The sequence below is a fragment of the Oncorhynchus mykiss genome, chromosome 29 (genome assembly GCF_057628025.1).
Source record: "Oncorhynchus mykiss isolate SJ-2025 chromosome 29, ASM5762802v1, whole genome shotgun sequence".
Taxonomy (NCBI): Eukaryota; Metazoa; Chordata; class Actinopteri; order Salmoniformes; family Salmonidae; genus Oncorhynchus; species Oncorhynchus mykiss.
In genome coordinates this window covers 43,331,485-43,347,921 of record NC_143050.1, presented here as the reverse complement: position 1 = coordinate 43,347,921, position 16,437 = coordinate 43,331,485, and the positions used below count along the sequence as shown (strand labels likewise).

At 44.4% G+C, this 16,437-nt stretch overlaps 1 protein-coding gene across 1 annotated transcript; it reads left to right on the top strand.

Annotated features, from left to right (window-relative positions):
- The first annotated feature begins 458 nt into the window (after nucleotides 1-458).
- LOC149970459 (permeability factor 2-like) lies at nucleotides 459-1,785 on the top strand. The gene is made up of 4 exons (XM_090227370.1): nucleotides 459-564; nucleotides 811-928; nucleotides 1,008-1,085; nucleotides 1,176-1,785. The coding sequence occupies exons 1-4, from the start codon at nucleotides 498-500 to the stop codon at nucleotides 1,240-1,242; spliced, it is 330 nt and encodes a 109-aa protein (XP_090083496.1). The 5' UTR covers nucleotides 459-497; the 3' UTR covers nucleotides 1,243-1,785.
- The last annotated feature ends 14,652 nt before the right edge of the window (nucleotides 1,786-16,437 follow it).

Sequence of the window (16,437 nt, the reverse complement as noted above, 5' to 3'; positions counted from 1 at the left end):
AAGTTCTAGTACGGTAACATGAATAAGTTTCAAGCTAGAATCCAACAGGTTTTCAAACCTCTCCTCTTGGACCCACAGATGTTTCACTATTTTATTGTAGCCCCAGGGCTTGATGACAAGTTGAATCACTTGTGCTAGAGCCAAATATATGGAATTGCTGGGAGTCCCTGAGAAGAGATTTGAAAACCCTTGCTCTATGTAACCATGTTTTGCAGAATTGGGTTGAACATGTTTAGATTTGTTGTTGGCATAAACTGCTTCATCCCCTCTGACTGCTTCAATCAATGGAAATTAAACCACAGAGCTGACATTATTTTTTGAAAGGGAAATGCTGCTATTGCTGGGGATTTCCCTGCAGGGTGTGGAAGAAAACTGATTGTGGTACTATCCTATCATTGTATAGGTCATTAGTTGAGCTTAAAATGGAAAGTGAAACCACTAGCTACTCATAAAGACATCTGACCTGCTCTCAGCAGTAGCACACACTTCAAACAAACATGAGGACAGCAACTTTGATCCTGTTTTGTGTCACAGTCTTCGGAGCTGGACTTGCTCAATACCCTGGTAAGTAGGCTTCTTCAATTAATAGAGGACATTTGTATATCTCCCATTTCTATTTAATGTGTTCATTTAATAAATTCTTACCATTATGTTATTTAATATGTACCATAAGCACAATTTTCAGTATCGACATGGATAACTTGATAAGTGAATAGCAGAGTCAGATGTTGAAAGCTAGTAATAACAATTACCTTTAGTTTTTTGTTGTAATAGGACTATATCTTAACTGTTGTTCCTTCAAATCAATAGGTGGAAGATCTGAGAAATGTCTATGCAGGGGGAAACTAATGCAGTCTGTGAGGATAAAACGCATCCAGAAGTTAGAGGTGTACCCAAATACTGTCTTCTGTGCAAAGACAGAAATTATGTGAGTATTACAAATAATTATATTTATACTCAGATAGTATGGAAGTGAGACTCAAAATATATATTTTTTTTCTTTGTAGTGCCACAATGAAGAATGGTAAGAAAAAGTGTCTGAACCCAGAGGGCAAACTAGGAAAAAGATTCCTGATGAGAAAAAGGTCAACCACTTCCCCATCAAACCTTTCCTCAATGTAACTTGCAATAGACAATTTTTTTCCTAAAGTAAAAGTTCCTTACTTGCATTTCAGACTGGAGGTGCAACAGAAGCGAAAAGGAGGACTGGGAAGGAAGAACAAAAATAATTCTAATCCCTGAGTTGGTACAGAATTAGAAAATAGATTAAAGCCTCACACCTACAAGTGTGCATTGGTCAAGCTGGAGACAGTCACTGCAGCCTGTCTGGAGGTGTTTCCTTCCCGGAGGAGGTGGTTCCTTCCTGGAATACGTTCATAGTACACAATGTGTCCATGCATTCCATTCCCATGTAAACAGGAGAACGGCCAAGATGTTGTCACAGAGACTTACCTCAATGGTTCTCACAATTGTTTATGGATATTTGTTTTAAATGTGTTCATGGCAGTGAATGTTTGTGTGGGTTATATCACTACTTTATTTACAGTATGTGTCTATGATTAGCCTCACTTCAGAATATAATGTAGCACGTTCTTCCTCTGGGGCAATAGATTTGTTATAAATCACCCATATCATAACAGCTGTTGTGTACTTGCATTAATCCTATAGATAGAAAGATATATAGTTCTATACTGAACACCGATATAAACGCAACATGTAAAGTTTTGGTCCCATGTTTCATGAGCTGAAATAAAAGATTCCCAAAAATTTCCAAACGCACAAAAAGCTTGTTTCTCTCAAATTTTGTGCAAAAATGTTTTCATCCCTGTTAGTGAGCATTTCTCCTTTTCCATGATAATCCATCCACCTGACAGGTGTGACATATCAAGAAGCTGATTAAACAGCAGGAAATAGGAAATAACTAAGCACCAACTGTGTGTGGTGGTGATGGAAAACTTAACTCCTAACTTGGGGGAGATTATTTTGTTAACGAGGGAAATCTGTGATTAAACAGCACGATCATTACACAGGTGCACCTTGTGCTGGGAACAATAAAAGGGCACTCTTAAATGAGCAGTTTTGTCACATAACACAATGCCACAGATGTCTCCATTTTGAAGGAGCGTGCAATTGGCATGCTGACTGCAGGAATGGCCACCAGAGCTATTGCCAGAATATTTCATGTTAATTTCTCTACCATAAGCCACCTCAAATAATTTTAGAGAATTTGAAAGTACGTCCAACCGGCCTCACAATTGCAGGCCATGTGTAACCATGCCAGCCCAGGAGCTCCACATCCGGCTTCATCACCTGCGGGATGGTCTGAGATGAGCCCCCCTTACAGCTGATCAAACTGTGGGTTTGCACAACCTACGAATTTCTGCATCAAACTCCCGACTTCAGTGGGCAAATGCTCACCTTCGATGGCCACTTTGTGGATGAATCCCAGTTTCAACTACCAGGCGTTGTGTGGGCTAGCGTTTTGCTGATGTCAACATTATGAACAAAGTGCCCCTTGGTGGCGGTGGTATTATGGTATGGGCAGGCATAAGCTACAGAAAATGAATGCACAGAGATACCATGACGAGATCCGTGTGGTACCATTCATCTGCTGCCATCACCTCATGTTTCAGCATGATTATGCACGGCACCATGTTGCAAAGATCTCTACACAATTCCTAGAAGCTGAAAATGTCCCAGTTCTTCCGAGGCCTGCATACTCACCAGACAGGTCATCCATTGAGCATGTTTTGGATGCTCTGGATTGACGTTCACGACTGCATTTTCCAGTTCCTGCCAATATCGAGCAACTTCGCACAGCCAATGAAGATGAGTGGGACAACATTCCACAGTCCACAATCATCAGCCTGAAACAATCAAGTGATTCTTTTTTTTGATCTACTGATACATAATTATTATGAAGACAACCATCTCATTAATCTACTAGTTTAAACTGCTGTTGAAGTTGGATTTGTCATAATATCTGTACATGTTACACACGCCAACACAATAACGCACAGAGGTTTTTCTTAAAGTATAACACTGTTTTCCAATGTGTGATTGTTATTAGTACAACAGTTATCAGTACTCTAAATGCAACTGTTTTAGGCATAGTGCTGTCTGGATCATAAACAGGAAATAACTAAGTACAAACTGTGTGTGGTGGTGATGGAAAACTTGACTCTTAACTTGGGAGAGTTTATTTTGTCAACAAGGGAAATCTGTGACCTTGTGGGACAGACAGTCCTCGGTCACATCCTCAGGTCAGAATATATTACACTTCCTCATTGGACTAGAGGAAAGAAAGCACTCCAAATCTTGACTTGAAAATACCCTTTCCTCTTGTCTGACATAATTCTAAAATCATTAACCTTCAAGGAAGGTCTCAGTGTTATTACCCCTCTGGGAAATTCCCAGGTGTCCCCATTGGTAATATGGGGGCAAAAAACATGAATAAAAATAATAATATGGGGACTTAACATCACCCTCAAGTGAGAGGGCCCCTAGACAGACAGATGAGAGGGCCCCTAGACAGACAGATGAGAGGGCCCCTAGATCAGTTGTTCTTAAACATGTATGAGAGGGACAGATGAGAGGGATATAGCACAGAAAATGAGTGCAAGACTAGGGATCGAACCACTGCTTTCAGAGGCATATGAAGTCTGGGGGCGGCAGCAGTAGACCAGCCACTGGCTAGGGATAGATCATGTTGGAAAGAAAAACAGTAGTAACTTTCTCCCGCCACACATTCTTACTCTCAGACATGAGATTTCTAAGAAATGGGAAATGCCTCTATAACAAAAGCATAACCGTTCTGGCAGGCTCTCTGGGAATCCCCATAGTTTTTGGCTGTACATTAGGGCTTAATTTATTTATTTAAATTGACTAATTTACTTCTATGATCTGTCACTCTTTAAAATCTTTGAAATTGTTGCATGTTGCATTTATATTTTTATTCAGTATTAATCACTAGTAATGCAACTAGTAATGTTAGTAAATGTTGTTATTTGTCATGGATTGTAATCTGGTTGATGTTTGCCATTGAATGAGTATTTCTCGAGCTCTTTTTTTAAAAGTGCACTAGGCCTATTAAAACAATCATGTCAAAATACTACAACACTTTTATATTTGAAAGTTAATGGCATCTAGATGGGTTTTTTTCTTCTTGAAATTATGTGTTTGTACATGTCATTTTGTGGACAATAGATAATGAACGCACATATAATGTGTTTGTATGTGTCCTTTTGTGGACACTAGATATGGTCATTCGATTATAAGAATATCTGATAATTGAATGGAGTAATGGTGTGACTCTACTCGCAGTAGTAACGTTAAAGGACATTTCCACCACTTTATAACCAGTTATTATGCTGTTAGTATACAGTGTCTTCAGAAAGTATTCAAGCCGGAATTTAAATATATATTAAATATAGATTGTTTTGTCACTGGCCTACACACAATACCCCATAATGTCAAATTGGAATTATGTTTTTCAACATGTTTACAAATTATTACAAAATTAAAAGCTGGAATGTCTTGAGTAAATAAGTATTCAACCCCATTGTTAGGGCAAGCCTAAATGCTGAACAAGTCACATAATAAATTGGACACACTCTGTGTGCAATAATAGTGTTTAAATTCAAGTTCAAATTTTATTTGTCACATACACATGGTTAGCAGATGTTAAGTGTAGTGAAATGCTTGTGCTTCTAGTTCCGACAATGCAGTAATAACCAATGAGTAATCTAACCTAACAATTCCACAACTACTACCTTATACACACAAGTGTAAAGGGATAAAGAATATGTACATAAATACAGTGCCTTGCGAAAGTATTCGGCCCCCTTGAACTTTGCGACCTTTTGCCACATTTCAGGCTTCAAACATAAAGATATAAAACTGTATTTTTTTGTGAAGAATCAACAACAAGTGGGACACAATCATGAAGTGGAACGACATTTATTGGATATTTCAAACTTTTTTAACAAATCAAAAACTGAAAAATTGGGTGTGCAAAATTATTCAGCCCCTTTACTTTCAGTGCAGCAAATTCTCTCCAGAAGTTCAGTGAGGATCTCTGAATGATCCAATGTTGACCTAAATGACTAATGATGATAAATACAATCCACCTGTGTGTAATCAAGTCTCCGTATAAATGCACCTGCACTGTGATAGTCTCAGAGGTCCGTTAAAAGCGCAGAGAGCATCATGAAGAACAAGGAACACACCAGGCAGGTCCGAGATACTGTTGTGAAGAAGTTTAAAGCCGGATTTGGATACAAAAAGATTTCCCAAGCTTTAAACATCCCAAGGAGCACTGTGCAAGCGATAATATTGAAATGGAAGGAGTATCAGACCACTGCAAATCTACCAAGACCTGGCCGTCCCTCTAAACTTTCAGCTCATACAAGGAGAAGACTGATCAGAGATGCAGCCAAGAGGCCCATGATCACTCTGGATGAACTGCAGAGATCTACAGCTGAGGTAGGAGACTCTGTCCATAGGACAACAATCAGTCGTATATTGCACAAATCTGGCCTTTATGGAAGAGTGGCAAGAAGAAAGCCATTTCTTAAAGATATCCATAAAAAGTGTCGTTTAAAGTTTGCCACAAGCCACCTGGGAGACACACCAAACATGTGGAAGAAGGTGCTCTGGTCAGATGAAACCAAAATTGAACTTTTTGGCAACAATGCAAAACGTTATGTTTGGTGTAAAAGCAACACAGCACATCACCCTGAACACACCATCCCCACTGTCAAACATGGTGGTGGCAGCATCATGGTTTGGGCCTGCTTTTCTTCAGCAGGGACAGGGAAGATGGTTAAAATTGATGGGAAGATAGATGGAGCCAAATACAGGACCATTCTGGAAGAAAACCTGATGGAGTCTGCAAAAGACCTGAGACTGGGACAGAGATTTGTCTTCCAACAAGACAATGATCCAAAACATGGACTACAATGGAATGGTTCAAAAATAAACATATCCAGGTGTTAGAATGGCCAAGTCAAAGTCCAGACCTGAATCCAATCGAGAATCTGTGGAAAGAACTGAAAACTGCTGTTCACAAATGCTCTCCATCCAACCTCACTGAGCTCGAGCTGTTTTGCAAGGAGGAATGGGAAAAAATGTCAGTCTCTCGATGTGCAAAACTGATAGAGACATACCCCAAGCGACTTACAGCTGTAATCGCAGCAAAAGGTGGCGCTACAAAGTATTAACTTAAGGGGGCTGAATAATTTTGCACGCCCAATTTTTCAGTTTTTGATTTGTTAAAAAAGTTTGAAATATCCAATAAATGTCGTTCCACTTCATGATTGTGTCCCACTTGTTGATTCTTCACAAAAAATACAGTTTTATATCTTTATGTTTGAAGCCTGAAATGTGGCAAAAGGTCGCAAAGTTCAAGGGGGCCGAATACTTTCGCAAGGCACTGTACAAATACCTAGGTGTCTGGTTAGACTAAACTCTCCTTCCAGACTCACATTAAGCATCTCCAATCCAAAATTACATCTAGAATCGGCTTCCTATTTCACAACAGAGCCTCCTTCACTCATGCCTCCAAACATACCCTTGCAAAACTGACTATCCTACCGATCCTTGACTTCGGCGATGTCATTTACAACACTCTACTCAGCAAGCTGGATGTAGTCTATCACAGTGCCATCCGTTTTGTCACCAAAGCCCCATATACTACCCACCACTGTGACCTGTATGCTCTCGTTGGCTGGCCCTCACAACATATCCGTCGCCAAACCCACTGGTTCCAGGTCATCTATAAGTATTTGCTAGGTAAAGCCCCTCCTTATCTCAGCTCACTGGTCACCATAGCAACAGCCACCCGTAGCATGCGCTCCAGCAGGTATATTGCACTGGTCATCCACAAAGCCAACACTTCTTTTGGCCGGGGTGTATGTTTCAGGATTAACTACTCATCCATATATTTATATGTACATATTCTTATTAATTCCTTTTACACTTGTGTGTATAAGGTAGTTGTTGTGAAATTGTTTGATTACTTGTTAGATATTAATGCACGGTCGGAACATTTTGCTACTGTAACGGTTTTCTAGGTGTGAAGGAGAGTCGGACCAAAATGCGGCGTGTAGATTGCGATCCATGTTTATTAAACTGAAGCAACATGAATCTAAATACAAACACTACAAAACAATAAACGTAACGAAAACCGAAACAGCCTAATACTCGTGCACATAAACACAGAATACAGACGCTAATGTCATGTATTGTCATGTTGTGTCTTTCTGTCCTTTCCTTTCACCCTGTCTCCCTCTGCTGGTCGTATTAGGTTACCTTTTCTCCCCCGCTTTCCCCCAGCTGTTCCTTGTCTCCTCTGACTACCTCATCCACCCCTTTTCCCACCTGTTCCCTTTTTCCCTCTGATTAGGTCCCTATATCTCTCTCTGTTTCTGCTCCTGTCTTTGTCGGATTCTTGTTTGTTGTGTTTCATGCCTGAACCAGACTATCGTCATGTTTGCTGTAACCTTGTCCTGTCCTGTCGGAATCTGCCGGTCTATCTGAGCCTACCTATGTTTGGTTATTAAAGAAGCTCTGTTTAAGTTAATTCGCTTTTGGGTCCTCATTCACTCACCTTAACAGAAGAATCCGACCAAGAATGGACCCAGCGACTTCGGATCCTCTCCACTCAGCCGTCGGGATCCAGGGAGCGATGCAAGGCAGACACGAGCAGGAATTGTCTGCTGCTCGACATGCCGTTGAGACCCTGGCCACCCAAGTCTCCAACCTCACAGAACAGGTTCACCATCTCCGCCTCGATCCACCGGCCACTTCCAGGGCTTTCGAATCTCCGGAGCCCAGAATCAATAACCCGCCGTGTTACTCTGGGGAGCCCACTGAATGCCGCTCGTTCCTCACCCAGTGTGATATTGTGTTTTCTCTCCAGCCCAACACTTACGCCAGGAGCACTGCTCGTGTCGCCTACGTCATATCTCTCCTTACTGGACGGGCTCGTGAGTGGGGCACGGCAATCTGGGAGGCAAGGGCTGAGTGTACTAACCAGTATCAGGACTTTAAGGAGGAGATGATACGGGTTTTTGATCGATCTGTTTTTGGGGAGGAGGCTTCCAGGGCCCTGTCTTCCCTATGTCAAGGCAATCGATCCATAACAGACTACTCTATTGAGTTTCGCACTCTTGCTGCCTCCAGTGGCTGGAACGAGCCGGCCTTGCTCGCTCGTCTTCTGGAGGGTCTCCGCGCAGAGGTAAAGGATGAGATTCTCTCCCGGGAGGTTCCTTCCAGCGTGGATTCCTTGATTGAACTCGCTATTCGCATTGAGCGACGGGTTGATCTTCGTCACCGAGCTCGTGGAAAGGAGCTCGCGCTCTCCGTTGCCCTCCTCTCCGCATCACTACCATCTTCATCTGCCGGCTCGGGAGCTGAGCCTATGCAGCTGGGAGGTATCCGCATCTCGACTAAGGAGAGGGAACGGAGAATCACCAACCGCCTCTGTCTCTATTGCGGTTCTGCTGGTCATTTTGTCACTTCATGTCCAGTAAAAGCCAGAGCTCATCAGTAAGCGGAGGGCTACTGGTGAGCGCTACTACTCCTGTCTCTCCTTCAAGATCCTGCACTACCTTGTCGGTCCATCTACGCTGGACCGGTTCGTCAGCTTCCTGCAGTGCCTTAATAGACTCTGGGGCGGAGGGCTGTTTTATGGACGAGACCTGGGCTCGGGAACATGACATTCCTCTCAGACAGTTAAGGGAGTCCACGGCCTTGTTCGCCCTGGATGGTAGTCCTCTCCCCAGGATTCAGCGTGAGACGCTACCTTTAACCCTCACTGTTTCTGGTAATCATAGCGAAACCATTTCTTTTTTAATTTTTCGTTCACCTTTTACACCTGTTGTTTTGGGCCATCCCTGGCTAGTTTGTCATAATCCTTCCATTAATTGGTCTAGTAATTCTATCCTCTCCTGGAACGTCTCTTGTCATGTGAAATGTTTAATGTCTGCTATCCCTCCTGTTTCCTCTGTCTCTTCTTCACAGGAGGAGCCTGGTGATTTGACAGGGGTGCCGGAGGAATATCACGATCTGCGCACGGTGTTCAGTCGGTCCAGGGCCACCTCTCTTCCTCCACACCGGTCGTATGATTGTAGTATTGATCTCCTTCCGGGAACCACTCCCCCCCGGGGTAGACTATACTCTCTGTCGGCTCCCGAACGTAAGGCTCTCGAGGATTATTTGTCTGTAGCTCTTGACGCCGGTACCATAGTCCCCTCCTCCTCTCCCGCCGGAGCGGGGTTTTTTTTTGTCAAGAAGAAGGACGGGTCTCTGCGCCCCTGCATAGATTATCGAGGGCTGAATGACATAACAGTGAAGAATCGTTATCCGCTTCCTCTTATGTCTTCAGCCTTCGAGATCCTGCAGGGAGCCAGGTTTTTCACTAAGTTGGACCTTCGTAACGCTTACCATCTCGTGCGCATCAGGGAGGGGGACGAGTGGAAGACGGCGTTTAACACTCCGTTAGGGCACTTTGAATACCGGGTTCTTCCTTTCGGCCTCGCTAACGCTCCAGCTGTCTTTCAGGCATTAGTCAATGATGTCCTGAGAGACATGCTGAACATCTTTGTTTTCGTTTACCTTGACGATATCCTGATCTTTTCACCGTCACTCCAGATTCATGTTCAGCACGTTCGACGTGTCCTCCAGCGCCTTTTAGAGAATTGTCTTTTTGTGAAGGCTGAGAAGTGCACTTTTCATGCCTCCTCCGTCACATTTCTCGGTTCTGTTATTTCCGCTGAAGGCATTAAGATGGATCCCGCTAAGGTCCAAGCTGTCATTGATTGGCCCGCCCCTAAGTCACGCATCGAGCTGCAGCGCTTTCTCGGCTTCGCGAACTTCTATCGTCGTTTCATCCGTAATTTCGGTCAGGTGGCAGCTCCTCTCACAGCCCTTACTTCTGTCAAGACGTGCTTTAAGTGGTCCGTTTCCGCCCAGGGAGCTTTTGATCTCCTCAAGAATCGTTTTACATCCGCTCCTATCCTTGTTACACCTGACGTCTCTAGACAGTTCGTTGTCGAGGTTGACGCGTCAGAGGTGGGCGTGGGAGCCATTCTTTCTCAGCGCTCCCTCTCTGACGACAAGGTCCACCCATGCGCGTATTTTTCTCATCGCCTGTCGCCGTCGGAACGTAACTATGATGTGGGAAACCGCGAACTGCTCGCCATCCGGTTAGCCCTAGGCGAATGGCGACAGTGGTTGGAGGGGGCGACCGTTCCTTTTGTCGTTTGGACTGACCATAGGAACCTTGAGTACATCCGTTCTGCCAAACGACTTAATGCGCGTCAGGCGCGTTGGGCGCTGTTTTTCGCTCTTTTCGAGTTCGTGATTTCTTATCGTCCGGGCTCTAAGAACACCAAGCCTGATGCTTTATCTCGTCTCTTCAGTTCTTCAGTAGCCTCCACTGACCCCGAGGGGATTCTCCCTGAGGGGCGTGTTGTCGGGTTGACTGTCTGGGGAATTGAGAGGCAGGTAAAGCAAGCGCTCACTCACACTCCGTCGCCGCGCGCTTGTCCTAGGAACCTTCTTTTCGTTCCCGTTCCTACTCGTCTGGCCGTTCTTCAGTGGGCTCACTCTGCCAAGTTAGCCGGCCACCCTGGCGTTCGGGGTACGCTTGCTTCCATTCGCCAGCGTTTTTGGTGGCCCACCCGGGAGCATGACACGCGTCGTTTCGTGGCTGCTTGTTCGGTCTGCGCGCAGACTAAGTCCGGTAACTCTCCTCCTGCCGGCCGTCTCAGGCCGCTTCCCATTCCCTCTCGACCGTGGTCTCACATCGCCTTAGATTTTGTCACCGGACTGCCTTCGTCAGCGGGGAAGACTGTTATTCTTACGGTTGTCGATAGGTTCTCTAAGGCGGCTCATTTCATTCCCCTTGCTAAGCTTCCTTCTGCTAAAGAGACGGCACAAATCATCATCGAGAATGTTTTCAGAATTCATGGCCTTCCGTCAGACGTCGTTTCGGACAGAGGTCCGCAATTCACGTCTCAATTTTGGAGGGAGTTTTGCCATTTGATTGGGGCTTCCGTCAGTCTCTCTTCCGGCTTTCACCCCCAGTCTAACGGTCAAGCAGAACGGGCCAATCAGACTATTGGTCGCATCTTACGCAGTCTTTCTTTTCGCAACCCTGCGTCTTGGTCAGAACAGCTCCCCTGGGCAGAATACGCCCACAACTCGCTTCCTTCGTCTGCGACCGGGCTATCTCCTTTTCAGAGTAGCCTCGGGTACCAGCCTCCGCTGTTCTCATCTCAGTTCGCCGAGTCCAGCGTCCCCTCCGCTCAGGCTTTTGTCCAACGTTGCGAGCGCACCTGGAAGAGGGTCAGGTCTGCACTTTGCCGTTATAGGACGCAGACTGTGAGGGCTGCTAATAAGCGTAGAACTAAGAGTCCTAGATATTGTCGCGGTCAGAGAGTTTGGCTCTCCACTCAGAACCTTCCCCTTAAGACGGCTTCTCGCAAGTTGACCCCGCGGTTCATTGGTCCGTTCCGTATTTCTCGGGTCATTAATCCTGTCGCAGTTCGACTTCTTCTTCCGCGATACCTTCGTCGCGTCCACCCGGTCTTCCATGTCTCCTGTATCAAGCCCGTTCTTCGCGCCCCCGCTCGTCTTCCCCCCCCCCCCCCCATCCTTGTCGAGGGCGCACCCATCTACAGGGTCCGCAGGATTTTGGACATGCGTCCTCGGGGCCGTGGTCACCAGTACCTCGTAGATTGGGAGGGGTACGGTCCTGAGGAGAGGAGTTGGGTTCCCTCTCGGGACGTGCTGGACCGTGCGCTGATCGAGGATTTCCTCCGTTGCCGCCAGGTTTCCTCCTCGAGTGCGCCAGGAGGCGCTCGGTGAGTGGGGGGGTACTGTCATGTATTGTCATGTTGTGTCTTTCTGTCCTTTCCTTTCACCCTGTCTCCCTCTGCTGGTCGTATTAGGTTACCTTTTCTCCCCCGCTTTCCCCCAGCTGTTCCTTGTCTCCTCTGACTACCTCATCCACCCCTTTTCCCACCTGTTCCCTTTTTCCCTCTGATTAGGTCCCTATATCTCTCTCTGTTTCTGCTCCTGTCTTTGTCGGATTCTTGTTTGTTGTGTTTCATGCCTGAACCAGACTATCGTCATGTTTGCTGTAACCTTGTCCTGTCCTGTCGGAATCTGCCGGTCTATCTGAGCCTACCTATGTTTGGTTATTAAAGAAGCTCTGTTTAAGTTAATTCGCTTTTGGGTCCTCATTCACTCACCTTAACAACTAAGGACAATCACCCACGAAACACTCAAAGAATATGGCTGCCTAAATATGGTTCCCAATCAGAGACAACGATAAACACCTGCCTCTGATTGAGAACCACTCTAGACAGCCATAGACTATGCTAGATAACCCTACTAAGCCACAAACCCAATACCTTACAAAACCCCAGGACAAAACACACCACATACAAAAACCCATGCCACACCCTGGCCTGACCAAATAAATGAAGATAAACACAAAATACTTCGACCAGGGCGTGACAGCTACACTCACATTAACATCTGCTAACCATGTGTATGTGACCAATATGATTTGATTTGATTCACTATTATTCTATAATGTAAAAAATCATTTAAAAAATAAAGAAAAACCCTGAAATGAGTGTGTCCAAACTTTTCACTGGTACTGTAAGTATTCAGACCCGTTGCTATGAAAATTTAGCTAATGTGCATCCTGTTTCCATTGATCATCCTTGAGTTGTTTCTACAACTTGATTGGAGTCCATCTGTGGTAAATTCAATTGATTGGACATGATTTGAAAAGGCATACACCTGTCTATATAAGTTCCCACAGTTGAAAGTCTGTGTCAGAGCAAAAACCAAGCCATTAGGTTGAAGGAATTGTCCATAGAGCTCCAAGATAAGATCGCGTCGAGGCACAGATCTGGGGAAGGGTCCCGGAGTTAACAGTGCATGTCAGAGCAAAAACCAAGCCATGAGGTTGAGAGTGACTAAGTACAGAATAGATTCAGGTCAGTGACGCTGACGCCGTTACTATAAAACCAACGTTGCTGAATGCTGGCTGACACGTATTTATAGCTTGTTGTCTAAAAAGACTGGCACTCAGGGAAGACAAGTATCATCCTCATTTTTGTGGGGCCATAGAAAATACACAATGGACTTTTATGAGAAGAGGCATTATCATTAGTAGCGGATGAAGCCTCCGAATGCTAGCTGGCGCTAGCTAACCTCCCATAAAGGTAGAATGCTGCAAGGGCCGGAGTTACCGACAGCAAGTGCTAATGCAAACAACATGCCTGTTCTCATAAAAGTAGCTAGCTACATAACTTGCAAATCGGGGTTACTTATCTATACCTTTGTCTGAGTTTAAATGAATTGGCTAGCTAGCTAACTTCAGTTAGCAGGGATCTAGCTAGCCAGTTTGAGTTGAAACATTATCCACAGCAAGCTGGCTAATGTTACATCCTATCAAACCAAATATTCCTCTCTATGACATTACATATTAGGGAGAGGCTATGTATTTAGCTAGTTACCTCACAGTATCATAGCTAGCTTGCTACTCCCCACACACCAGTCATAGCCATCATGTTGTACGTTTGTTGTATGTAATTCATTCCTTGCCATCTTGTGCAATATTGTTGAATGCAGTAGAAGTTTGCACCAACTTCATGGAAGCCCATTTGCACTCCTATGCCAAGCAAGTGATCGTGTCCACAACACACAGCAGCTGGAGGTAGACCACATCATGTTGTCTCTGGGCAGCTCTCTGTACATCATTGACAAAAGTGGGCATGTAAGTAATCCATACTCGTCGTGAAGCACTCATTTCCAAATCTCATTTTGGACGAGACTAATTCTAGTATCAAAATGTACTAGTGTAAATAGGAGAATTTTGTCCATAAAGTCAATGTTTCTGACTCATATCAATGCCACACAGGCCATTTATAAACAATTCCCCTTTAACTGATTGAACAAACTTTGTTTTACTTATATTTGTATGTTGTTTTTTATGGTGTGGTTTTCATATAAGCAGTTTTGGACTTCCAACCTCACATGCACACCGTTATTACCTGTAGTCTTCTGTCTTTCGCTTTTTTCTTTGGTGCGAATAGATAAAAATAAAAATAAACTTCAGTACACTATACTTTGCTTTACTGTACTCTACTGTACTGCGCCGTCCAAACTTGTGAAACATAGATATGGTCTAGTCCGGACAATTATAGATGTCTATGTTTGGGACAAATCACGGCCGGTCCGGACCAGACCAAATCTGAACCGATTATAGACGTCTATGTTTGGGCCAAATCACGGCCGGTCCGAACCAGACCAAATCTGAACCGATTATAGACGTCTATGTTTGGGCCAAATCACGGCCGGTCCGAACCAGACCAAATCTGAACCGATTATAGACGTCTATGTTTGGGCCAAATCACGGCCGGTCCGAACCAGACCAAATCTGAACCGATTATGGACGTCTATGTTTGGGCCAAATCACGGCCGGTCCGAACCAGACCAAATCTGAACCGATTATAGACGTCTATGTTTGGGCCAAATCACGGCCGGTCCGAACCAGACCAAATCTGAACCGATTATGGACGTCTATGTTTGGGCCAAATCACGGCCGGTCCGAACCAGACCAAATCTGAACCGATTATAGACGTCTATGTTTGGGCCAAATCACGGCCGGTCCGAACCAGACCAAATCTGAACCGATTATAGACGTCTATGTTTGGGCCAAATCACGGCCGGTCCGAACCAGACCAAATCTGAACCGATTATAGACGTCTATGTTTGGACCAAATCACGGCCAGTTTGAACAGGACCAAATCGAAACCAAACAGACGTCTATGTTTGTTTCAGATTTGGTGACGTTGAAATCAAAGCCAGTCCAAAAGACGTTGCCAACAGTAAAATGCTTAGTGGGAAGTGTATTCTACCACAAAAGAGTTTTGATATCTTCCACACCCCCTTTGAATCAGTTGTTGTTTTGTCTTAGGAGAAAAGCATGCACATATTTAAAAATGATGTGCTACTTATCGTTTTATCTAGAAAATGTCTTGCACAACTAACTTAATATGTTTTTACCACATTACACATTAATTCACACACCTGATACAGATTATCAACGTCTTGATGAGAGGTTGATATGTTAAATCAGGTTTGTTAGTGCTGGTCTAGAACAAAAGACTGCCCATTGCAATTCACCTCCCATTCACAGACAGATCCTTTATCATCAGGAGAATATATACCAACTCTGACATAAATATAAAACTACATATTATATGCTATATAGTACATATTGTGAATAAATACCAGTGACATCAGTGTCAGAGGTGAGTAACTGGTTTGGAGTGCTGCTAAAGACTGAACTCTGACCTACACGGTGACAATTTCATCTCTTATTCTGCATTTAGATAACTAATGAGAGAAGGGAATGAGAGAAAGAAGAAAAGAGGAGTAGACTTTCGCCCAGGTTTGGTGTCGCATAGGGTCAGAGGAGATGTGTTGCTGATGGACTGTAGTTTGGTCCAGGTGTGTATGTGTCCAGCTGACAGACTTTAGAATGACCCAGGGTTTGGTCCTGCGGATCAATGGAGAAGATGTGGTTGCAGAGCTCGTCCAATGGCAGCTCAGGGTCAGAGATCGCAAACTGGGCCGCGCCCTCAATCACTTTCCCGATCTCCATATCTATCTCTTGATTGGAGAAAGAACATGTGTGAACATGAACATACACCTTTGCCAAATAGATTTAAACTCAGGTTTTCACAATTCCTGACATTTAATCCTAGTAAAAATTCCCTGTTTTAGGTAATTTCTGATCACCACTTTTATTTTAAGAATGTGAAATGTCAGAATAATAGTTGAGAGAATGATTTATTCAAGCATGTATTCTTTTCAGCACATTCCCAGTGGGTCAGAAGGTTACATACACTCAATTAGTATTTGGTAGCATTGCCTTCAAATTGTCAAACATTTTGGATAGCCTTCCACAAGCTTCCCACAATAAGTTGGGTGAATGTTGGCCCATTCCTCCTGACAGAGCTGGTGTAACTGAGTCAGGTTTGTTGGCCTCCTTGCTCACACACGCTTTTCAGTTCTGCCCACTAATTTTCTATAGGATTGAGGTCAGCGCTCGGTGATGTACACTCCAAAACCTTGACTTTGTTGTCCTTAAGCCATTTTGCCACCACTTTGGAAGTATGCTTGGGGTCATTGTCCATTTGGAAGACCCATTTGCGACCAAGCTTTAACTTCCTGACTGATGTCTTGAGATGTTGCTTCAATATATCCACATAATTGTACTCCCTCCTGATGCCATCTATTTTGTGAAGTGCACCAGTCCCTCCTGCAGCAAAACACCCCCATGCTGCCACCCCCATGGTTACTTCACGGTAGGGATGGTGTTCTTCGGCTTGCAAGCCTCCCCCT